The 27143-nt window shown below is 46.8% G+C and overlaps 1 protein-coding gene across 4 annotated transcripts in view; it reads left to right on the plus strand.

Moving 5' to 3' along the window:
- The window catches only part of POF1B (POF1B actin binding protein), a 73954-nt gene that overhangs the window by 7936 nt on the left and 38875 nt on the right, over nucleotides 1-27143 (plus strand). For 3 of the 4 annotated variants that reach the window (XM_069746108.1, XM_069746110.1, XM_069746109.1), the window contains exons 3-5: nucleotides 16753-16827; nucleotides 17519-17581; nucleotides 25316-25375. In XM_069746108.1, coding sequence (XP_069602209.1) covers nucleotides 16753-16827; nucleotides 17519-17581; nucleotides 25316-25375 — 198 coding nt within the window. The remainder of the gene's footprint in view (nucleotides 1-16752; nucleotides 16828-17518; nucleotides 17582-25315; nucleotides 25376-27143) is intronic. The other variant, XM_069746111.1, reaches the window with a different exon arrangement.

Below are 27143 nucleotides of genomic sequence, written 5' to 3' on the forward strand. Positions count from 1 at the left end.
ACTGTGTTATCTGTGGTGTTACATAGGACTGCAGGTGACATCTGCTACATTATCTGTACTCAGCATTATCACTGTTATCTGTGGTGTTACATAGGACTGCAGGTGACATCTGCTACATTATCTGTACACAGAGAGTTATCACTGTGTTATCTGTGGTGTTACATAGGACTGCAGGTGACATCTACTACATTATCTGTACTCAGCATTATCACTGTTATCTGTGGTGTTACATAGGACTGCAGGTGACATCTACTACATTATCTGTACTCAGCATTATCACTGTTATCTGTGGTGTTACATAGGACTGCAGGTGACATCTACTACATTATCTGTACTCAGAGAGTTATCACTGTGTTATCTGTGGTGTTACATAGGACTGCAGGTGACATCTATTACATTATCTGTACTCAGAGCGTTATCACTGTGATATCTGTGGTGTTACATAGGACTGCAGGTGACATCTACTCCATTATATGTACTCAGCGTTATCACTGTTATCTATGGTGTTACATAGGACTGCAGGTGACATCTACTACATTATCTGTACTCAGAGCGTTATCACTGTGTTATCTGTGGTGTTACATAGGACTGCAGGTGACATCTACTACATTATCTGTACTCAGAGCGTTATCACTGTGTTATCTGTGGTGTTACATAGGACTGCAGGTGACATCACTACATTGTACTCCTTGTATACTCCTGTGTATATACGGGCCGTGCGGTGCCGGTTGCCGCTGTATATCCGGTGCTGGTATTTGCCGGGATCTGTGCTGCTCTTTGCTCCGTTCTCTGCGGTCGGATCTTGTATTTATACAGTAATTATCCTGGTTATTCCAGTGTCTGCACATAATCTGCTGTTCTTTGGTTTTCCTTTACTCTTGTTGTGAAGTGTTTGTTACATTGTAACTCCGGCCGCAGGCAAAAAGCTACAGAACAGAGGAGGTGCAATGTGCAGGGGCGGCCACTGGGGGCGCTATGTGGTCAGGTCTATGAGATGAAAGCTGGACAGGTGACAGCCATCATTATCCTGTTCCTCCATTACTGAGGGATGTGGGAGACTGAAACAACCACGAAGCATCAGCCACGTATATACACTATATGGAGGAAAGTATGTGCCCCCCACATCCCTCTCCGGGGGCTTCCATCTGTGATGTCCTCATTCACATCCATAGACATTAATATGGCGTTGTCCTCTGAAGACAAAACCTCTCCGCTCTTCTTTTTTTTTCTACAAGGTTTTGTAGAATGTTCAGCCCAAACATTTGTGGGGTCAGACCCTGATGATGGGGGGAGCCCGGGCTCACATTATCCGTTCTAGTTCATCCCAAAGAGACGGGGTTGTGGTCCAGAGGGGTGAGAGGGATGGATGTTTTACTCTGGGGGGGCAGGGATGGATGTTATACTCTGGGGGATGGGAGGGATGGATGTTATACTCTGGGGGGATGGCAGGGATGGATGTTATACTCTGGGGGATGCAGGGATGGATGTTATACTCTGGGGGGGCAGGGATGGATGTTATACTCTGGGGGATGGGAGGGATGGATGTTATACTCTGGGGGGATGGCAGGGATGGATGTTATACTCTGGGGGGATGGCAGGGATGGATGTTATACTCTGGGGGGATGGCAGGGATGGATGTTATACTCTGGGGGGATGGCAGGGATGGATGTTATACTCTGGGGGGATGGCAGGGATGGATGTTATACTCTGGGGGATGGCAGGGATGGATGTTATACTCTGGGGGGATGGCAGGGATGGATGTTGTACTCTGGGGGATGGCAGGGATGGATGTTATACTCTGGGGGGATGGCAGGGATGGATGTTATACTCTGGGGGGATGGCAGGGATGGATGTTATACTCTGGGGGGATGGCAGGGATGGATGTTATACTCTGGGGGGATAGCAGGGATGGATGTTATACTCTGGGGGGATGGATGTTATACTCTGGGGGGATGGCAGGGATGGATGTTATACTCTGGGGGGGATGGCAGGGATGGATGTTGTATTCTGGGGGATGGCAGGGATGGATGTTATACTCTGGGGGGGGGCAGGGATGGATGTTATACTCTAGGGGGGAGGGAAGGGATGGATGTTATACTCTGGGGGTGTAGGGATGGATGTTATACTCTGGGGGGATGCAGGGATGGATGTTATACTCTGGGGGGGTAGGATGGATGTTATATTCTGGGGGGATGGCAGGGATGGATGTTATACTCTGGGGGGGGGGGTGGCAGGGATGGATGTTATACTCTGAGGGGGAAGGGATGGATGTTATACTCTGGGGGGGTAGGGATGGATGTTATACTCTGGGGGATGCAGGGATGGATGTTATACTCTGGGGGGGTAGGGATGGATGTTATACTCTGGGTGGATGGCAGGGATGGATGTTATACTCTGGGGGATGGCAGGGATGGATGTTATACTCTGGGGGGATGGCAGGGATGGATGTTATACTCTGGGGGGGATGGCAGGGATGGATGTTGTACTCTGGGGGGATGGCAGGGATGGATGTTGTACTCTGGGGGGATGGCAGGGATGGATGTTATACTCTGGGGGGATGGCAGGGATGGATGTTATACTCTGGGGGAATGGCAGGAATGGATGTTGTACTCTGGGGGGATGGATGGATGTTATACTCTGGGGGGTAGGGATGGATGTTTTACTCTGGGGGGATGCAGGGATGGATGTTATAGTCTGGGGGGGTAGGGATGGATGTTATACTCTGAGGGGGTAGGGATGGATGTTATACTCTGAGGGGGTAGGGATGGATGTTATACTCTGGGGGGGTAGGGATGGATGTTATACTCTGGGGGGTAGGGATGGATGTTATACTCTGGGGGGTAGGGATGGATGTTATACTCTGGGGGGATGGCAGGGATGGATGTTATACTCTGGGGGGATGGCAGGGATGGATGTTACACTCTGGGGGCTGACAGAGCGCCCAAGTTCTGTATCTCCCAAGTTCATCTCTTCTTTGAAGTGCCTCTCCCTTTAAGAAGCTGTCAGCGGTGATTGGGTGCGCCCGTCTCCTGAGCGGCGGTGACTCTGTGCAGAGCAGTGTTTGCTCAGTGCAGGTTATCGGCTGCTTCCACCTGCTTCACTGTCTAGACCCAGGTGGAGGGCGCGGCAATGGACTGGCAGGGGCTGCGACGGGTAAGGACTCGGCACTTGTAGGGTGACACATGGTTCCTGGTGGTGCGGCCACGGGTCGTGGATTACAGGTGTCCACCAAGGAGCTGTGACTGGGAGCTGCTGGGTGCACCAGGTGTAAACTACCAGTCTCCAGTGACATCTGGGGGGCTACTGGGCGTTTGGAGGGGTGAGCGCAATAATGGATTGTGTGTATGTCTGCTGGAATCTGCCCCTTCTGTCCGGTAACGATGAGCCCAAAGCAAACCTGTCATGGACGCTGCACCCTGATGACATCACACTCCACTGTATACAAAGATCGGTGACATCGTGCTTTATAAAGTGATTAGGTGACATTGCGCTGTGCTGTATACGGGGACCGGTGACATCGTGCTGTGCTTTATACGGGGACCAGTGACATCGTGCTTTATAAAGGGATTAGGTGACATCGCGCTGTGCTGTATATGGGGATCGGTGACATCGCGCTGTGCTGTATATGGGGATCGGTGACATCGCGCTGTGCTTTATATGGGGATCAGTGACATCGCGCTGTGCTGTATACGGGGACCGGTGACATCGTGCTTTATAAAGGGATTAGGTGACATCGTGCTGTGCTGTATACGGGGACAGGTGACATCGTGCTGTGCTGTATATGGGGACCGGTGACATCGTGCTGTGCTGTATATGGGGACCGGTGACATCGCACTGTGCTGTATATGGGGACCGGTGACATCGTGCTGTGCTGTATACGGGGACCGGTGACATCGTGCTTTATAAAGGGATTAGGTGACATCGTGCTGTGCTGTATACGGGGACAGGTGACATCGTGCTGTGCTGTATATGGGGACCGGTGACATCGTGCTGTGCTGTATACGGGGATCGGTGACATTGTGCTGTGCTTTGTATGGGGATCAGTGACATCGCGCTGTGCTGTATACTGGGACCGGTGACATCGTGCTGTGCTGTATACGGGGACCGGTGACATCGTGCTGTGCTGTATACGGGGATCGGTGACATCGCGCTGTGCTGTATACGGGGACCGGTGACATCGTGCTGTGCTGTATACAGGGATCGGTGACATCGTGCTGTGCTGTATACGGGGACCGGTGACATCGTGCTGTGCTGTATATGGGGATTGGTGACATCATTCTGTATACGGGGATTGGTAACATCGTGCTATGCTGTATACGGGGATCGGTGATGTCGCGCTGTGCAGTATACGGGGATCGGTGACATTGTGCTGTGCTGTATACGGGGATCGGTAACATCGTGCTGTGCAGTATACGGGGATCGGTGACATTGTGCTGTATATGGGGATCGGTGACATTGCGCTGTGCTGTATATGGGGATCGGTGACATCGTGCTGTGCTGTATACGGGGATCGGTAACGTTGCGCTGTGCTGTATATGCGGATCGGTGACATTGCTGTATACGGGGATCGGTGACATCGCGCTGTGATGTATACGAGGATCGGTGACATTGTGATGTATACGGGGATCGGTGACATTGTGCTGTATATGGGGATCGGTGACATCGTGCTGTGCTGTATACGGGGATCAGTAACGTTGCGCTGTGCTGTATACGAGGATCGTTGACATTGTGATGTATACGGGGATCGGTGACATTGTGCTGTGCTGTATACGGGGATCGGTGACATTGTGCTGTATATGGGGATCGGTGACATTGTACTGTATACGGGGATCGGTGACATTGTGCTGTATATGGGGATCGGTGACATTGTGCAGTATACGGGGATCGGTGACATTGTGCTGTATATGGGGATCGGTGACATCGCGCTGTGCTGTATACGGGGATCGTGACATCGCGCTGTGCTGTATACGGGGATCGGTAACGTTGCGCTGTGCTGTATATGGGGATCGGTTACATCGCGCTGTCATGTATACGGGGATCGGTGACATCGCGCTGTGCAGTATACGGGGATCGGTGACGTCGCGCTGTGCTGTATACGGGGATCGGTGACATCGCGCTGTGCTGTATACGGGGATCGGTGACATTGCGCTGTGCTGTATACGGGGATCGGTGACATTGCACTGTGCTGTATACGGCGTTCGGTGACATTGTGCTGTATACGGGGATCGGTGACATCGTGCTGTGCTGTATATGGGGATCGGTGACATCGCGCTGTGCTGTATACGGGGATCGGTGACATCATGCTGTATACGGGGATCGGTGATGTCGCCCTGTGCTGTATACGGGGATCGGTGACATTGTGCTGTATACGGGGATCGGTGACATCGCGCTGTGCTGTATATGGGGATCGGTGACATCGCGCTGTGCTGTATACGGGGATCGGTGACATCATGCTGTATACGGGGATCGGTGATGTCGCCCTGTGCTGTATACGGGGATCGGTGACATTGTGCTGTATATGGGGATCGGTGACATCGCGCTGTGCTGTATACGGGGATCGGTGACATCATGCTGTATACGGGGATCGGTGATGTCGCCCTGTGCTGTATACGGGGATCGGTGACATTGTGCTGTATATGGGGATCGGTGACATCGTGCTGTGCTGTATACGGGGATCGGTAACGTTGCGCTGTGCTGTATACGGGGATCGGTAACATCGCGCTGTGCTGTATACGGGGATCGGTGACATTGTGCTGTATATGGGGATCGGTGACATTGTACTGTATACGGGGATCGGTGACATTGTGCTGTATATGGGGATCGGTGACATTGTGCTGTATACGGGGATCGGTAACATCGCGCTGTGCTGTATACGGGGATCGGTGACATTGTGCTGTATATGGGGATCGGTGACATTGTGCAGTATACGGGGATCGGTGACATTGTGCTGTATATGGGGATCGGTGACATCGCGCTGTGCTGTATACGGGGATCGTGACATCGCGCTGTGCTGTATACGGGGATCGGTGACGTCGCGCTGTGCTGTATACGGGGATCGGTGACATCGCGCTGTGCTGTATACGGGGATCGGTGACATTGCGCTGTGCTGTATACGGGGATCGGTGACATTGCGCTGTGCTGTATACGGGGATCGGTGACATCGCGCTGTGCTGTATACGGCGTTCGGTGACATTGTGCTGTATACGGGGATCGGTGACATCGCGCTGTGCTGTATACGGCGTTCGGTGACATTGTGCTGTATACGGGGATCGGTGACATCGTGCTGTGCTGTATACGGGGATCGGTGACATCGCGCTGTGCTGTATACGGGGATCGGTGACATCATGCTGTATACGGGGATCGGTGATGTCGCCCTGTGCTGTATACGGGGATCGGTGACATTGTGATGTATTCGGGGATCGGTGACATTGTGCTGTATATGGGGATCGGTGACATCGCGCTGTGCTGTATACGGGGATCGGTGACATCGTGCTGTATACGGGGATCAGTGACATCACGCTGTGCTGTATACGGGGATCGGTGACATCACGCTGTGCTGTATACGGGGATCGGTGACATCGCGCTGTGCTGTATACGGGGATCGGTGACATCGCGCTGTGCTGTATACGGGGATCGGTGACATCGCACTGTGCTGTATACGGGGATCGGTGACATCGCGCTGTGCTGTATACGGGGTTCGGTGACATTGTGCTGTATACGGGGATCGGTGACTTCGTGCTGTTTACGGGGATCAGTGACATCACGCTGTGCTGTATACGGAGATCGGTGACATCGCGCTGTGCTGTATACGGGAATCGTGACATCGCGCTGTGCTGTATATGGGGATCGGTGACATTGTGCTGTATATGGGGATCGGTGACATTGTGCTGTATATGGGGATCGGTGACGTCGCGCTGTGCTGTATACTGGGATTGGTGACGTTGCGCTGTGCTGTATACGGGGATCGGTGACATTGTGCTGTATATGGGGATCGTGACGTCGCGCTGTGCTGTATACGGGGATCGGTGACATCACGCTGTGCTGTATACGGGGATCGGTGACATCGCGCTGTGCTGTATACGGGGATCGGTGACATCGCACTGTGCTGTATACGGGGATCGGTGACATCGCGCTGTGCTGTATACGGGGTTCGGTGACATTGTGCTGTATACGGGGATCGGTGACTTCGTGCTGTGCTGTTTACGGGGATCAGTGACATCACGCTGTGCTGTATACGGAGATCGGTGACATCGCGCTGTGCTGTATACGGGGATCGTGACATCGCGCTGTGCTGTATATGGGGATCGGTGACATTGTGCTGTATATGGGGATCGGTGACGTCGCGCTGTGCTGTATACGGGGATCGGTGACGTCGCGCTGTGCTGTATACGGGGATCGGTGACGTCGCGCTGTGCTGTATACTGTAATCGGTGACGTCGCGCTGTGCTGTATACGGGGATCGGTGACGTCGCGCTGTGCTGTATACTGGGATCGGTGACGTCGCGCTGTGCTGTATATGGGGATCGGTGACGTCGCGCTGTGCTGTATACGGGGATCGGTGACGTCGCGCTGTGCTGTATATGGGGATCGGTGACGTCAGACTATTGCCCCGGGGCCCGTGGAGACCGTTCACGTGCAGATTGTTCATTCATTGCTGTCAGGTCTGCGTGGTTGGCGCCTTTTCTCTGCACCGTCCTGTCGTGAGATGATCCTGGGTGTAAAGTCCACAGGAATCTCCTCCCGCCGTGTCCTGTAGAACATTAACAATGTCTATATTTCTGCGTAGATAGAATCACATGGAGCTGTGAAGAAAAGGGGTGGCTGATCCCCTATACCTAGAGACTGCACTCCCCTCCCCCCACCACAGCTCTATGGGGCAAGCTCTCCAGGCAGTGAGTGATGACGTTGGTGGTCCGGGTCCAGCTCCAGGGTCTGGTGGTGCCGGCATATAGGATGTGATGGAGAAGTGACGCCTGTCACTACAACTTTCTAGATTACTTTGTGTCATTGTTAGTTTCCGAGATCTCTGCTTGCTGTCACAGAATGGGATCACTGTTATATCCAGAGGCTAAATGTGAGAACTGAGTGTTACAATGTATCAGACAAGCCTCTGTAAGATGCACATCTGGAAACCTCTCTGGTATTTGCTACAATGTATCAGTCTGTAGGAGATCAGAGGGGGCTAGTGGGGGTCCGGCAGGCGATGTCGTTCTAGGGGGTACCAGCCGCTGTCACCAGATACCGCTGTGCATTGGGCCCAATGAATTTCAATGGCAAATGTGTGTGATTCCATGGGAACCTCCAGGGTCACAGCTGGAATGTTAAACACTGAGGGGCTGGTGACCCCAAGGCGAGGGGCTGGTGACCCCAGGGCGAGGGGCTGGTGACCCCAGGGCGAGGGGCTGGTGGGTGGCAGCTGGGGAGGAATCCTGCTCGGGACAATCACTCTCATCCGCTTCACTGCCCGTTATCACAACAAGGCTTCATCTCCTCTGTGCTTCTGCCTTTGGCCCCAGAAACTTCCCAGGAGGAGAATTTTATGCCTCTGAGATCAGCGAGTCCCGAATCTTCGGAGCTGATGTCACATTCCTATAATCACAAGTCCTTGGTTTACCCTCTAAGACTTTCTGTTCAGCTGCTTTATCTGTTTCTGGGAAAGCTGGGTGACACCGACATGGCGCCACCATTACTGTGCAGCAAATTGTGAAAGAATTCTGCTGTCTGGAACCGGACAGCACAGTCCTGATGTCGCCCACCCCAACTTATCAGCTTAGTTGAGCCCCCAAAACATGATATAGCCGCAGTATACTTAATGCAGCTCTGGGGATGACTGCAGCATAAGATATAATATAACAGCAGAATTGTGAATGCGGCTCTGGAGATGACCTGAGTATAACATACGATGTAATGGCAGAATTGTGAATGCAGCTCTGAAGATGACCTGACATACGATGTAACGGCAGAATTGTGAGTGCAGCTCTGGAGATGACCTGAGTATAACATACAATGTAACAGCAGCATTGTCAATGCAGCTCTGGAGATGACCTGAATATAACATACGATGTAACGGCAGAATTGTGAGTGCAGCTCTGGAGATGACCTGAGTATAACATACGATGTAACGGCAGAATTGTAAATGCGGCTCTGGAGATGACCGGAGTATAACATACGATGTAACCGCAGACTTGTGAATGCGGCTCTGGAGATGACCTGAGTACAACATACGATGTAACCGCAGACTTGTGAATGCAGCTCTGGAGGTGACCTGAGTATAACCATACGATGTAACGGCACAATTGTGAATGCGGCTCTGGAGGTGACCTGAGTACAACATACGATGTAACCGCAGACTTGTGAATGCAGCTCTGGAGATGACCTGAGTATAACATACGATGTGACGGCAGAATTGTAAATGCGGCTCTGGAGATGACCTGAGTATAGCATACGATGTAACGGCAGAATTGTAAATGCGGCTCTGGAGATGACCTGAGTATAACATACGATGTAACGGCAGAATTGTGAATGCAGCTCTAGAGATGACCGGAGTATAACATACGATGTGACGGCAGAATTGTAAATGCGGCTCTAGAGATGACCTGAGTATAACATACGATGTGACGGCAGAATTGTGAATGCAGCTCTGAATGTGATTGTCATATAAGACTTAATATAACAGCAGAATTGGGTTGGGATTGCAGCTCTGGATGTACATGAAGTGAGACATGCTATAACTTGGGATCAGCACAAGAGAAGGGTTTGTAAAGTGCAGGTTTCCTTGTTGTTGTCCTGTCCTCCATCACTCCCGGAGGTGCAGTGATCTGTTCCTGAGTTCGCAGTCAGACAGAACGATCCATGTTTCCATGAGTTACGGCTTTTATCGTCAGTGTACACAGTGATCAGGTGGTAGATCCGAGCGGAGGTGTCGCCTGCAGTGTGCGCGGCGCAGTACAGGGATGACACTGGCTATGATCACAGTGACCCTAGTGGGGGTCCTTGTAAAGCCTTCCATTGTGTGACATATATATGGGGGCACATGGGGCCGAGGGAAGGTCTTCTGCCACATACGACCCCGCTATCCTACATGGCAGTTTGAGGTTTTGCATTAGGACCCAGGAGCCTCTGTCTGAGGGCGTGTAGATTTTGGGGAGACTCCCGGCTCGGTGCCTTAGGTTTTATTTGCAGATGAATGGGCTCCATTATTTGCAGGGCGGCCGGGCCTGCTCCCCGCACGGTTTACTCACCTCCTAGTCCGCAGTTTCCGGTTTCATGCGGGGCTTAAGGCATGACACCCCATAATCATCCCGGTAATAAAAGGGCGGTTAATGTCGGGCGCAGCCTCCTGCTCTGTGCGCCGAATATTTTTAGGTTCCTTTAAGGTGGAGCCGAAGACAAAATAAGATAAAAAGCTAAAATTAAATCCTTTTACTCGTGATTAAGTAGTTTCCTGACTGATCCACGATCTCTCGTGCAGCTGCTGGCGACTCGCACGAATACTGACGGTCTCCACCTGTGACCCTGACTGTGTCCTCATCACCCGGAACATGCAACCTCCCTGTTTTTTTTTTTGTTTGTTTGTTTGTTTTCCCCACATGTTTTACCTTTTCAGTTACCGTACTTAATTTACTTTGTGTTTATGTTTTATTTTTTCTATTTATTGTCAAGATTACATTGTTACATGGAAACCATCAACAAGCTGCTGTTTACAGATCCATTCTTCATACATGAGTCTCTTCAGTAACTTAAGCAGATAATGATGTCCGACAGTGAACAGAAAGTGGGGGCTGGATAATGGGAAACTGTAGGGGTCTCTGCATGTTGTGCCCCAAGTCTGGGGGGGGGAATCCAATAGTTGCCGCGTTCTTTCTACGAAAAGATCCGTTTGGCTTAGTATACCTCTGTATTCTGACACCTGATGGCACAAGAGCTGACGCTCGCTCTCTTGTGGACGCTGACATTTCTGGAGGTTGTCGCCAGGTCTCCAGGAGAGGATGATAATGATTTCTAGTCCTTGCAGGGATTCCCGGGCCGGGTTCTCCAGTTGCTCGGCAGCTCAGACCCCGGATGATGTTCTGAGGCCTCTTTTGTGGCAGGAGACAAAACATGTGGCAGAATGAATAGAAGTTCTACAGGACGGACCTGAGGGATCTGAAGGGGCCGACCGCCTGCAAGCCGTCTTCTCTATTAGTGGGGTTTTCCCAACAGTGATGTCGGGGTAATACTGATCAGTGGGGCGTCTTGGGGGGGGATGCCAACTGATCACTAGATTAAAGTGGTCTTCGTGCTAGTGAAACACGGCGCCCCTTATCTTTTCTTTTGCATTTTTTTTTTTTGTTCCAAACCCATAGCTGTAAAACTTAGTTTACCCCAATGGTACTCGCCAGATTCTTCATTAAAGTATTACATATAATCACATACTATGGTTGAACAATCTCCTATCATGTTGCGTCTATAGCTCTTAAGCAAACTTATGTGTCTCCATGGTTACAAACAGTAACAGATACATCCGTGCTTATCCCGCAGACTCTGATACAAAGTATCAGAGTAAGGCCACATTCACACGTCAGTATTTGGTCAGTATTTTACATCAGTATTTGTAGCTAAAACCAGGAGTGGAACAATCAGAGGAAAAGTATAATACAAACACGTCGCCACTTCTGTATTTATCACCTACTGCTGGTTTTGGCTACAAATACTGATGTAAAATACAAGAAGAACCAACTTGTTATTGCTCCAGTTAAAAAATATGAGGTGCCATTTTGCAAACAATGTTACCAAAACTATGGTAAAATTGGGTTTGATAACATATTTTGCAAAATGGCACCAGTTTTTTTTTTTTTTTTTTTACCTAAGGCAATAACAAATTGGTTCTTCTCGTTTCCTTTATTCTGAATGTATCCGTCGCAGTGTTGCTCTGACACTTTGTATCCCAGGTGTCCGCAGGTCGATCTGCCCTGGGCCCGGGTTTCTCAGCCTCGCCTTACACTTTGTATCCCAGGTGTCCGCAGGTTGATCTGCCCTGGGCCCGGGTTTCTCAGCCTCGCCTTACACTTTGTATCCCAGGTGTCCGCAGGTTGAGCTGCCCTGGGCCCGGGTTTCTCAGCCTCGCCTTACACTTTTACACTTTATATCCTAGGTGTCCGCAGGTTGAGCTGCCCTGGGCCCGGGTTTCTCAGCCTCGCCTTACACTTTGTATCCCAGGTGTCCGCAGGTTGAGCTGCCCTGGGCCCGGGTTTCTCAACCTCGCCTTACACTTTGTATCCCAGGTGTCCGCAGGTTGAGCTGCCCTGGACCCGGGTTTCTCAGCCTCGCCTTACACTTTGTATCCCAGGTGTCCGCAGGTTGAGTTGCCCTGGGCCCGGGTTTCTCAGCCTCGCCTTACACTTTGTATCCCAGGTGTCCGCAGGTTGAGCTGCCCTGGGCCCGGGTTTCTCAGCCTCGCCTTACACTTTGTATCCCAGGTGTCCGTAGGTTAAGCTGCCCTGGGTCCGGGTTTCTCAGCCTCGCCTGACACTTTGCTCCCACTTTCAGCCCAGTCCTGAGCGCAGGAATATTTTGCGCTCGGCGGCGGTATGTAGCACGTGCCTGTCACTCCATACAGTGGATCGTCAGTAATCCTAGTCTACGGCTTCATCTCATCACATCAGCTTTTATTATCAGGGTGTGAATTCTTAAGTCTGGGAAAGGGAGGAGGTGTCAACTATTTTGCAGCTTGTTTTTTTTCTAGTTTGTGATGTTTTCATCTTTTGTTGCTGATTTATTAGTATATGACAGTGTTCTGTAAAGGTGGTGAAACATTGTAACGGAGAAGCTGCTGTTCGGTCCCACTTACAGGTTTTCCAGTTCATATTAAATTGTGATTTCTAAAATGAAACATTTTCAACTTTTATTAAAACTTTTGCTTTTGCTGGTTTTCAACATCTCTGCTTGCTGTTGTAGACCAGGAATGTGTATTGTTCTATCCAGCAGCTGAACACCTATACAGACATATTACTTCTCACAGCTGAGTGTTTGTTACAATGGATTGGGGCAGGTGATGTACAGGACAGGAGAGTTTTGTTTTCTCTGGGATCTGGGAAAGCTGGAGTCGTAATGAGGCCATACTGGAGGTCACCCAGCTTTCCCAGATATAGAAATTACTACAAAAGTGCTGAATAGGAATTTGGAGTCTCCGGAGCTGACGTTCACTGAACGATGCAGCGCTGGGGTGTGTTGTTTTTTCAGGATTTGTTCTTACTTTTGACTTGAATGAATGAAATATCCTCAATGTTTGTGTTAATAACTCCATAAATCATTGTGACCATGTTAAGGAGGATGTGGGGAGTTGTCCTTGCAGTACAGAAGCAGCAAGCAGTCATTACAGCACAGGCCACAGCTTGTCTTGGGCCCCCAGGGCACGGGTCAGGGGTCCGGGGCGACATGAAATATTCGTGTAATTTCAAGGTGAAAGTCACAGACAAAGCAATACATTTCTAACCCTCCCCCACGGAGCGTTGGATTTTAAAGATGTAAATAATCTAATCACATAATGTAAATATTGATAAATATAACACATAATATTCCAATGATATAATGTAAGTATTGATAAATATAGCACATAAGTAGTAACACTGTTCGCCCTCATTGGTGTCCGGTGGAGCGTCTGCCCTCTGGGTGGGGGTCCGTAGATTTCCTCCGTTAGTCTGGGCCCCTGATAACCCATGGGGCCACTATCAGGGTGACCCCGGAGTTTGGGTTGCTGTGGCCCCTGTGTAGGGGGGTCAGGCGCAGGGTTTGTCCAGGCTGTGACTCACTATCAGGAGCCCCTTGGCACCGGGCCGCGCCGTCCTCCATGTCGGAGCAGGTGAGGAGGCTCGTGAGCCGTTCTCCTCTTTGGTCTCGGTGTTTGCTCGGGGATAACTCCTGTTCCAGCTTCTTACAATGTACTCAATGTATCAGGACACACAATGAGCTGCTGGGAGCTAATTCTCCACATCCGGACAGGGTCCATGAATATTGCAGGTGTGAAGCTGTACGGACTTGTAGTCACTTTCCCTCTGTGTTCTTTGTGATCTTATTCTCTGTTATCAGCCGTTCATGCTGCAGCAAGACTGTTCTACAATGGGATGAGTGACATGTAATGAATAAAGCCCCCGGACCCCCATAACCAGAACTATATATCCCATGTCATCAGGGGGAGAACCTACGTGTGACTGATATCAGCCTCTTATAACGCTCCAGTACTGATATAACCTCCAGACATTACACCATATGTGACTGATATCAGCCCCTCTTATAACGCTCCAGTACTGATATAACCTCCAGACATTACACCATATGTTACTGATATCAGCCCCTCTTATAACGCTCCAGTACTGATATAACCTCCAGACATTACACCATATGTGACTGATATCAGCCTCTTATAACGCTCCAGTACTGATATAACCCCAGACATTACACCATATGTGACTGATATCAGCCCCTCTTATTACGCTCCAGTACTGATATAACCCCCAGACATTGCACCATATGTGACTGATATCAGCCTCTTATAACGCTCCAGTACTGATATAACCTCCAGACATTACACCATATGTGACTGATATCAGCTCCTCTTATAACGCTCCAGTACTGATATAACCTCCAGACATTACACCATATGTGACTGATATCAGCCCCTCTTATTACAATCCAGTACTGATATAACCCCAGACATTACACCATATGTGACTGATATCAGCCCCTCTTATTACAATCCAGTACTGATATAACCTCCAGACATTACACCATTTGTGACTGATATCAGCCTCTTATTACGCTCCAGTACTGATATAACCCCCAGACATTACACCATATGTGACTGATATCAGCCTCTTATAACGCTCCAGTACTGATATAACCTCCAGACATTACACCATATGTTACTGATATCAGCCCCTCTTATAACGCTCCAGTACTGATATAACCCCCAGACATTACACCATATGTGACTGATATCAGCCCCTCTTATAACGCTCCAGTACTGATATGTCCTCCAGACATTACACCATATGTGACTGATATCAGCCCCTCTTATAACGCTCCAGTACTGATATAACCTCCAGACATTACACCATATGTGACTAATATCAGCCTCTTATAATGCTCCAGTACTGATATAACCTCCAGACATTACACCATATGTGACTGATATCAGCCTCTTATAACGCTCCAGTACTGATATAACCTCCAGACATTACACCATATGTGACTGATATCAGCCCCTCTTATTACGCTCCAGTACTGATATAACCTCCAGACATTACACCATATGTGACTGATATCAGCCTCTTATAACGCTCCAGTACTGATATAACCCCAGACATTACACCATATGTGACTGATATCAGCCTCTTATAACGCTCCAGTACTGATATAACCTCCAGACATTACACCATATGTGACTGATATCAGCCTCTTATAACGCTCCAGTACTGATATAACCCACAGATATTAGACCATATGTGACTGATATCAGCCTCTTATAAAGCTCCAGTACTGATATAACCCCCAGACATTACACCATATGTGACTGATATCAGCCCCTCTTATAACGCTCCAGTACTGATATAACCTCCAGACATTACACCATATGTGACTGATATCAGCCTCTCTTATAATGCTCCAGTACTGATATAACCTCCAGACATTACACCATATATGACTGATATCAGCCCCTCTTATAACGCTTCAGTACTGATATAACCCCCAGATATTACACCATATGTGACTGATATCAGCCTCTTATAACGCTCCAGTACTGATATAACCCCCAGACATTACACCATATGTGACTGATATCAGCCCCTCATATAACGCTCCAGTACTGATATAACCCCCAGATATTACACCATATGTGACTGATATCAGCCTCTTATAACGCTCCAGTACTGATATAACCTCCAGACATTACACCATATGTGACTGATATCAGCCTCTTATAACGCTCCAGTACTGATATAACCCCAGACATTACACCATATGTGACTGATATCAGCCTCTTATAACGCTCCAGTACTGATATAACCTCCAGACATTACACCATATGTGACTGATATCAGCCTCTTATAACGCTCCAGTACTGATATAACCTCCAGACATTACACCATATGTGACTGATATCAGCCCCTCATATAACGCTCCAGTACTGATATAACCCCCAGATATTACATCATATGTGACTGATATCAGCCTCTTATAACGCTCCAGTACTGATATAACCTCCAGACATTACACCATATGTGACTGATATCAGCCCCTCTTATAACGCTCCAGTACTGATATAACCTCCAGACATTACACCATATGTGACTGATATCAGCCCCTCTTATAACGCTCCAGTACTGATATAACCTCCAGACATTACACCATATGTGACTAATATCAGCCTCTTATAACGCTCCAGTACTGATATAACCTCCAGACATTACATCATGTGACTGATATCAGCCTCTTATTACGCTCCAGCGCTGATTATACCTTATATGTGGATAGAATATGAGAATTTGTTTTCTGACTATAATGTGCATGTAACAATGTTTCTCTTTCTGCCGTCCGGTCCCGTTTGTTTTCACACTGATGGGGGATGGGGGAGACATTTTCTACTTCCGCTCTTCTATATGAAGTTTCCGATCCTTTATCTTTGATGTCGGTCAATGTGGCCGGTTCTGGATTTCACGTTGTGTGAATCTGTAGATCTGCAGAACTGGTGGTAACGGGATGTGTCTGTTGCAGGAGGTGCAGTCTCCCGGCCCGTACACACAAGGAACGATCCGAAGATACATCGTGCAGAACCCGGAGCAGGTGCAGGTGAGTGACAGGGGGAGGAGCCGTGTGCACGGGGGTCAGCGGGAGAGCTGGGTACATGGGGGGCTGGCGGGAGAGCTGGGTACATGGGGGCCGGCGGGAGAGCTGCGGTACATGGGGGTCAGCAGAAGAGCTGGGTACATGGGGGGCCGGCGGGAGAGCTGGGTACATGGGGGCCGGTGGGAGAGCTGGGTGCATTATATCTGCACGTGTGGTCTCTAGAGTTGTTACATGTGAACGTCCCCTTGAATACATTGTAGCGACACAGCAGCAGTGTCCATCTGATACCACCTCGCTGTTACATGAGGCAGTAGTGCTACGGCCAGCAGAAATGAGCTTATCCAGTGAAGAGGCCATATGCAAATCAGGCTAGAAGTGCCTGTGGGCGTGGAAGAAGCCATTAAGTGCTCTGACACGCCCCCAGTGCACTTCCATCCTGATTTGCATATCTCCTGTATTGCAGATCCGATCTCTGCATAAACTGTATCATTGCTATTGGAGGACCAGCGTCTGTCCAGCCCCGGCACTGCCGTCCTATGTGGGGGCATGCTGACTGTTTCCTCTGCTGACTGTTTCCTCTGCTGACTGTTTCCTCTGCTGACTGTTTCCTCTGCTGACTGTTTCCTCTGCTGACTGTTTCCACTGAATGTGATTGTAGCAGCTTCACAGTAACATTGTATCTTTTGTCTCTCAGGACCTCCAGGCTCCGTACACGCAGGGAACGATACGACGCTACATTGTCCAAAACCCTGAACCGGTACGAAAACACCTAAATCTGGCTTGTAGTGAATCCAAGAGGTTCCGAAGCAGCTTCGGCCGCAGGGATCAGATATTCATGAGCGGGAGGTTTGAGCTCAGGGTCTGCAGCAGTGCATTGTGGGAGATGTAGTTCTCGTCTGATGTTGTCAGCTGGGCACGATGACGTCTGACCTTGGACTGGAAGCAGCACCCGGTGTCTGCAGCTCTGGGTGTAACTGGAGTAATGGACCTGATGCATCTGAGTCACCGCTGTATTCCTGCAGCCGCCTGAGCATGCTGGGGGTTGTAGTTCGTGACTGACAGTTCATCCTCCTGCACTTTGCTCTGACATTTGCCTGGGGCCGAGATTATTCTGCACAATGTTCATGAGAAACCAGTCTGACCAGAGACTCCTCATTATCTGCAGGAGGAGGAACCTCACATTCCTGCCAAACTCTAGGGTGACACTCCCATCAGCCCCTGCGACAGGAGAGGACGGGTGCAGCGGTGTAACATGATGGGCGCTGCAGGGTGCCTCTCTGACCGAGTGCTACATGATGGGTACACAGCTAAGCAGATGGTATCACACAGGAGAGGATTAGATACACATCTCAGCAGATGATATCACAGGGGGGATTAGATACATGGCTCAGCAGACAGTATCACACAGGAGGGGATTAGATACACCTCTCAGAGACAGTATCACGGGGGATTAGATACACAGCTCAGCAGACAGTATCACAGGGGGGATTAGATACACAGCTCAGCAGACAGTATCACACAGGATAGGATTAGATACACAGCTCAGCAGACAGTATCACACAGGAGAGGATTAGATACACATCTCAGAGACAGTATCACGGGGGATTAGATACACGGCTCAGCAGACAGTATCACAGGGGGGATTAGATACACAGCTCAGCAGACAGTATCACACAGGATAGGATTAGATACACAGCTCAGCAGACAGTATCACACAGGGGGGATTAGATACACAGCTCAGCAGTCAGTATCACACAGGATAGGATTAGATACACAGCTCAGCAGACAGTATCACACAGGAGGGGATTAGATACACGGCTCAGCAGACAGTATCACAGGGGGGATTAGATACACAGCTCAGCAGTCAGTATCACACAGGATAGGATTAGATACACATCTCAACAGTCAGTATCACACAGGAGAGGATTAGATACACATCTCAGCAGACGATATCACACAGGATAGGATTAGATACACAGCTCAGCAGACAGTATCACACAGGAGAGGATTAGATACACGGCTCAGCAGACAGTACCACACAGGAGAGGATTAGATACACAGCTCAGCAGACAGTATCACACAGGATAGGATTAGATACACGGCTCAGCAGACAGTATCACACAGGAGAGGATTAGATACACGGCTCAGCAGCCAGTATCACACAGGAGAGGATTAGATACACGGCTCAGCAGACAGTATCACACAGGAGGGGATTAGATACACATCTCAGCAGTCAGTATCACACAGGAGAGGATTAGATACACGGCTCAGCAGCCAGTATCACACAGGAGAGGATTAGATACACGGCTCAGCAGACAGTATCACACAGGAGGGGATTAGATACACATCTCAGCAGACAGTATCACACAGGAGAGGATTAGATACACGGCTCAGCAGCCAGTATCACACAGGAGAGGATTAGATACACGGCTCAGCAGACAGTATCACACAGGAGAGGATTAGATACACGGCTCAGCAGACAGTATCACACAGGAGGGGATTAGATACACATCTCAGCAGTCAGTATCACACAGGAGAGGATTAGATACACGGCTCAGCAGCCAGTATCACACAGGAGAGGATTAGATACACGGCTCAGCAGACAGTATCACACAGGAGGGGATTAGATACACAGCTCAGCAGTCAGTATCACACAGGAGAGGATTAGATACACAGCTCAGCAGCCAGTATCACACAGGAGAGGATTAGATACACAGCTCAGCAGCCAGTATCACACAGGATAGGATTAGATACACAGCTCAGCAGACAGTATCACACAGGATAGGATTAGATACACGGCTCAGCAGACAGTATCACACAGGAGGGGATTAGATACACATCTCAGCAGTCAGTATCACACAGGAGAGGATTAGATACACTCAGCAGACAGTAAAGGTACCTTCACACTGAACGATATCGCTAGCGATCCGTGACGTTGCAGCGTCCTGGATAGCGATATCGGTCAGTTAGACACGCAGCAGCGATCAGGATCCTGCTGTGCCATCGTTGGTCGGAGCAGAAAGTCCAGAACTTTATTTCGTCGCTGGATCTCCCGCAGACATCGCTGAATCGGTGTGTGTGACGCCGATTCAGCGATGTCTTCACTGGTAACCAGGGTAAACATCGGGTTACTAAGTGCAGGGCCGCGCTTAGTAACCCATTGTTTACCCTGGTTACCAGCGTAAACTTAAAAAAAAACAAACACTACATACTTACCTTCCGCTCTGCTTTCCGGCCGCTGCGCTCACAGTGCAGAGAAACACAGCGCCGGGGGACAGACAGCGGAAGGTAAGTATGTAGTGTTTGTTTTTTTTTAAGTTTACGCTGGTAACCAGGGTAAACAATGGGTTACTAAGCGCGGCCCTGCACTTAGTAACCCGATGTTTACCCTGGTTACCGGGGACCTCGGGATCGTTGGTCGCTGGAGAGCTGTCTGTGTGACAGCTCTCCAGCGACCAAACAGCGACGCTGCAGCGATCGGGATCGTTGTCTGGATCGCTGCAGCGTCGCTAAATGTGACGGTACCTTTACACACAGGAGGGGATTAGATACACATCTCAGCAGACAGGATGACACATGATGGGATTAGATACAGCAACTGACTGTACTCTTCGCGTCTCTAAATCTGTGTGGCGTCTTGTTTGTAGATTACATTTTCTTCCTTGCTTTGGATGGTAAGCGTCATATCCATCACGTTTTATCTCGAAATTGATAGGTTTCTTGTCTTCTGAATATTCCCCCCCTGGTCCATTATGATATCTTGTTTCCATGTAACCTCTCCGCTCCGGGCAGCGACATGTCTGTGTAGTTAGGAATTTTAGAGAACAAAACAAGAACGGCAGAAACTGCAAACAACATAATAATAATCGCTTTATTTTTATATAGCGCTAACATATTCCGCAGCGCTTTACAGTTTGCACACATTATCATCGCTTTTCCCGATGGGGCTCACAATCTAGATCTCCTATCAGTCTTTGGAGTGTGGGAGGAAACCAGAGAACCCGGAGGAAACCCACGCAAACACGGGGAGAACATACAAACTGCTTGCAGATGTTGTCCTTGGTGGGATTTGAACTCAGGACCCCAGTGCTGCAAGACTGCAGTGCTAACCACCGAGCCACCACACAGTTCTAACCACCAAGCCACCACACAGTGCTAACCACCAAGCCACCACACAGTGCTAACCACCGAGCCACCACACAGTGCTAACCACCGAGCCACCACACAGTGCTAACCACCGAGCCACCACACAGTGCTAACTACCGAGCCACCACACAGTGCTAACCACCGAGCCACCACACAGTGCTAACTACCGAGCCACCACACAGTGCTAACCACCGAGCCACCGCACAGTGCTAACTACCGAGCCACCACACAGTGCTAACCACCGAGCCACCACACAGTGCTAACCACCGAGCCACCACACAGTGCTAACTACCGAGCCACCACACAGTGCTAACCACCGAGCCACCACACAGTTCTAACCACCGAGCCACCACACAGTGCTAACCACCGAGCCACCACACAGTGCTAACTACCGAGCCACCACACAGTGCTAACCACCGAGCCACCACACAGTGCTAACCACCGAGCCACCACACAGTGCTAACCACCGAGCCACCACACAGTGCTAACCACCGAGCCACCACACAGTGCTAACCACCGAGCCACCACACAGTGCTAACTACCGAGCCACCACACAGTTCTAACCACCGAGCCACCGTGCCGCCACATGAGTAAAGTAAGGCTACGTTCACACGTCCAGTAATCATCTGTTAGAACAGATCCATCATTAATTGTTAGCAGACCAGACTCTAATTTCCGCCTAAAAAAAACTGATTTCAACTGGATCCGTTTTAAAAACACTGAAGTCCATTGAAACGGATCCCCATTATTATCCATCAGTTTTTCTTTCATTTGAAAGAATCCAGTTATTATTACTGGATCAGTTTGAACTGGAACAAAACTGTCGGCTAATTTGCTGATCCGTTCTCCATAGGAGATAGAGAATGTGACACAATGTAACATCACAGCTGCACCAGTCACAATGTAACCAGGAATTTCACTAATCTCCATGTTTATATAAACACCAACTCCATTATCTCAGTCCGAAAGATTCCAGGAGCCAAACAAAAATTAAGAACCTGGTGCAGCAAAATATTCAGCATTTTATCAGCAAACTGTAAGGTGTCCACCTCTGATCTGCTTCATGCTGGAAGAAGAGGGATGTTCCCCGTATCGTCCCCCAGGCTGACAAATAAACTTTTTATAAGAACCTATGTACAAACATATAACTACTATAATACTGCCCCTATGTACAAGAATATAACTGCTATAATACTGCCCCTGTGTACAAGAATATAACTACTATAATACTGCTCCTATGTACAAGAATATAACTACTATAATACTGCTCCTATGTACAAGAATATAACTACTATAATACTGCTCCTATGTACAAGAATATAACTACTATAATACTGCCCCCTGTGTACAAGAATATAACTACTATAATACTGCCCCTGTGTACAAGAATATAACTATTATAATACTGCTCCTATGTACAAGAATATAACTACTATAATACTGCTCCTATGTACAAGAATATAACTACTATAATACTGCTCCTATGTACAAGAATATAACTACTATAATACTGCCCCCTGTGTACAAGAATATAACTACTATAATACTGCCCCTGTGTACAAGAATATAACTACTATAATACTGCTCTTATGTACAAGAATATAACTACTATAATATTGCCCTTATGTACAAGAATATAACTACTATAATACTGCTCCTATGTACAAGAATATAACTACTATAATACTGCCCCTGTGTACAAGAATATACTATAATACTGCTCCTATGTACAAGACTATAACTACTATAATACTGCTCCTATGTACAAGACTATAACTACTATAATACTGCTCCTATGTACAAGAATATAACTACTATAATACTGCTCCTATGTACAAGAATATAACTACTATAATACTGCCCCTGTGTACAAGAATATAACTACTATAATACTGCCCCTATGTACAAGAATGTAACTACTATAATACTGCCCCTATGTACAAGACTATAACTACTATAATACTGCTCCTATGTACAAGAATATAACTACTATAATACTGCTCCTATGTACAAGAATATAACTACTATAATACTGCTCCTATGTACAAGAATATACAGTGGGGCAAAAAAGTATTTAGTCAGTCAGCAATAGTGCAAGTTCCACCTTTTAAAAAGATGAGAGGCGTCTGTAATTTACATCATAGGTAGACCTCAACTATGGGAGACAAACTGAGAAAAAAAAATCCAGAAAATCACATTGTCTGTTTTTTTATCATTTTATTTGCATATTATGGTGGAAAATAAGTATTTGGTCAGAAACAAACAATCAAGATTTCTGGCTCTCACAGACCTGTAACTTCTTCTTTAAGAGTCTCCTCTTTCCTCCACTCATTACCTGTAGTAATGGCACCTGTTTAAACTTGTTATCAGTATAAAAAGACACCTGTGCACACCCTCAAACAGTCTGACTCCAAACTCCACTATGGTGAAGACCATAGAGCTGTCAAATGACACCAGAAACAAAATTGTAGCCCTGCACCAGGCTGGGAAGACTGAATCTGCAATAGCCAACCAGCTTGGAGTGAAGAAATCAACAGTGGGAGCAATAATTAGAAAATGGAAGACATACAAGACCACTGATAATCTCCCTCGATCTGGGGCTCCACGCAAAATCCCACCCCGTGGGGTCAGAATGATCACAAGAACGGTGAGCAAAAATCCCAGAACCACGCGGGGGGACCTAGTGAATGAACTGCAGAGAGCTGGGACCAATGTAACAAGGTCCACCATAAGTAACACACTACGCCACCATGGACTCAGATCCTGCAGTGCCAGACGTGTCCCACTGCTTAAGCCAGTACATGTCCGAGCCCGTCTGAAATTTGCTAGAGAGCATTTGGATGATCCAGAGGAGTTTTGGGAGAATGTCCTATGGTCTGATGAAACCAAACTGGAACTGTTTGGTAGAAACACAACTTGTCGTGTTTGGAGGAAAAAGAATACTGAGTTGCATCCATCAAACACCATACCTACTGTAAAGCATGGTGGTGGAAACATCATGCTTTGGGGCTGTTTCTCTGCAAAGGGGCCAGGACGACTGATCCGGGTACATGAAAGAATGAATGGGGCCATGTATCGTGAGATTTTGAGTGCAAACCTCCTTCCATCAGCAAGGGCATTGAAGATGAAACGTGGCTGGGTCTTTCAACATGACAATGATCCAAAGCACACCACCAGGGCAACGAAGGAGTGGCTTCGTAAGAAGCATTTCAAGGTCCTGGAGTGGCCTAGCCAGTCTCCAGATCTCAACCCTATAGAAAACCTTTGGAGGGAGTTGAAAGTCCGTGTTGCCAAGCGAAAAGCCAAAAACATCACTGCTCTAGAGGAGATCAGCATGGAGGAATGGGCCAACATACCAACAACAGTGTGTGGCAACCTTGTGAAGACTTACAGAAAACGTTTGACCTCTGTCATTGCCAACAAAGGATATATTACAAAGTATTGAGATGAAATTTTGTTTCTGACCAAATACTTATTTTCCACCATAATATGCAAATAAAATGTTAAAAAAACAGACAATGTGATTTTCTGGATTTTTTTTTCTCAGTTTGTCTCCCATAGTTGAGGTCTACCTATGATGTAAATTACAGACGGCTCTCATCTTTTTAAGTGGTGGAACTTGCACTATTGCTGACTGACTAAATACTTTTTTGCCCCACTGTAACTACTATAATACTGCCCCTGTGTACAAGAATATAACTACTATAATACTGCCCCTATGTACAAGAATATAACTACTATAATACTGCCCCTATGTACAAGACTATAACTACTATAATACTGCTCCTATGTACAAGAATATAACTACTATAATACTGCTCCTATGTACAAGAATATAACTACTATAATACTGCCCCTGTGTACAAGAATATAACTACTATAATACTGCCCCTATGTACAAGAATATAACTACTATAATACTGCCCCTATGTACAAGACTATAACTACTATAACTACTATAATACTGCTCCTATGTACAAGAATATAACTACTATAATACTGCTCCTATGTACAAGAATATGACTACTATAATACTGCTCCTATGTACAAGAATATAACTACTATAATACTGCTCCTATGTACAAGAATATAACTACTATAATACTGTCCGTATGTACAAGAATATAACTACTATAATACTGCCCCTATGTACAAGAATATAACTACTATAATACTGCCCCTATGTACAAGAATATAACTACTATAATACTGCTCCTATGTGCAAGAATATAACTACTATAATACTGCTCCCTTGTTATATTAGTATCTGTTGTTAAGGATCTGTAGTTTTGTGTCTCTATACTGGATACTTTGTAGTTAATCGTATTTTTACCCCTGTTTTCAGGAGATCCAGACATATCCCCAGGAGACAGTGCGCAGATACATAGTGCAGAATCCGGAGCAGGTGAGTGACTGAATTATTTATGTAGTTGGGGAAGGTATGTGTCACTGTCTACACTGAGATCACGTAGAATAATTTTCACTGAAACTTATCAATGTTACTGATTTCGTGACAGGAGGATTAGAGACATATGTGTCACTGCATCCGATTAAGTAGGTGGTGAGAGTTGATAGAAATGGACTAGAACGTCCCAGTAGAAGATGTTGCTCTGCATAAGACTGTATAATACTGCTCCTATGTACAAGAATATAACTACTATAATACTGCCCCTATGTACAAGAATATAACTACTATAATACTGCCCCTATGTACAAGAATATAACTAATATAATACTGCTCCTATGTACAAGAATATAACTACCATAATACTGCCCCTATGTACAAGAATATAACTACTATAATACTGCTCCTATGTACAAGAATATAACTACTATAATACTGCTCCTATGTACAAGAATAGAACTACTATAATACTGCTCCTATGTACAAGAATATAACTACTATAATAATGCCCCCTATGTACAAGAATATAACTACTATAATACTGCTCCTATGTACAAGAATATAACTACTATAATACTGCCCCTATGTACAAGAATATAACTACTATAATGCTGCCTGTATGTACAAGAATATAACTACTATAATACTGCTCCTATGTACAAGAATATAACTACTATAATGCTGCCTGTATGTACAAGAATATAACTACTATAATACTGCTCCTATGTACAAGAATATAACTACTATAATACTGCTCCTATGTACAAGAATATAACTACTATAATGCTGCCTCTATGTACAAGAATATAACTACTATAATACTGCTCCTATGTACAAGAATATAACTACTATAATGCTGCCTCTATGTACAAGAATATAACTACTATAATGCTGCCCCTATGTACAAGAATATAACTACTATAATACTGCTCCTATGTACAAGAATATAACTACTATAATACTGCTCCTATGTACAAGAATATAACTACTATAATGCTGCCTCTATGTACAAGAATATAACTACTATAATACTGCTCCTATGTACAAGAATATAACTACTATAATACTGCTCCTATGTACAAGAATATAACTACTATAATACTGCCCCTATGTACAAGAATAGAACTACTATAATACTGCCCCTATGTACAAGAATATAACTACTATAATACTGCCCCTATGTACAAGAATATAACTACTATAATGCTGCCTCTATGTACAAGAATATAACTACTATAATACTGCTCCTATGTACAAGAATATAACTACTATAATACTGCTCCTATGTACAAGAATATAACTACTATAATACTGCCCCTATGTACAAGAATAGAACTACTATAATACTGCCCCTATGTACAAGAATATAACTACTATAATGCTGCCTGTATGTACAAGAATATAACTACTATAATACTGCTCCTATGTACAAGAATATAACTACTATAATGCTGCCTCTATGTACAAGAATATAACTACTATATTACTGCTCCTATGTACAAGAATATAACTACTATAATGCTGCCTCTATGTACAAGAATATAACTACTATAATACTGCTCCTATGTACAAGAATATAACTACTATAATGCTGCCTGTATGTACAAGAATATAACTACTATAATACTGCTCCTATGTACAAGAATATAACTACTATAATACTGCCCCTATGTACAAGAATATAACTACTGTAATGCTGCCTGTATGTACAAGAATATAACTACTATAATACTGCTCCTATGTACAAGAATATAACTACTATAATACT

The sequence above is a fragment of the Ranitomeya imitator genome, chromosome 2 (assembly GCF_032444005.1).
Source record: "Ranitomeya imitator isolate aRanImi1 chromosome 2, aRanImi1.pri, whole genome shotgun sequence".
NCBI classification, from domain to species: Eukaryota; Metazoa; Chordata; class Amphibia; order Anura; family Dendrobatidae; genus Ranitomeya; species Ranitomeya imitator.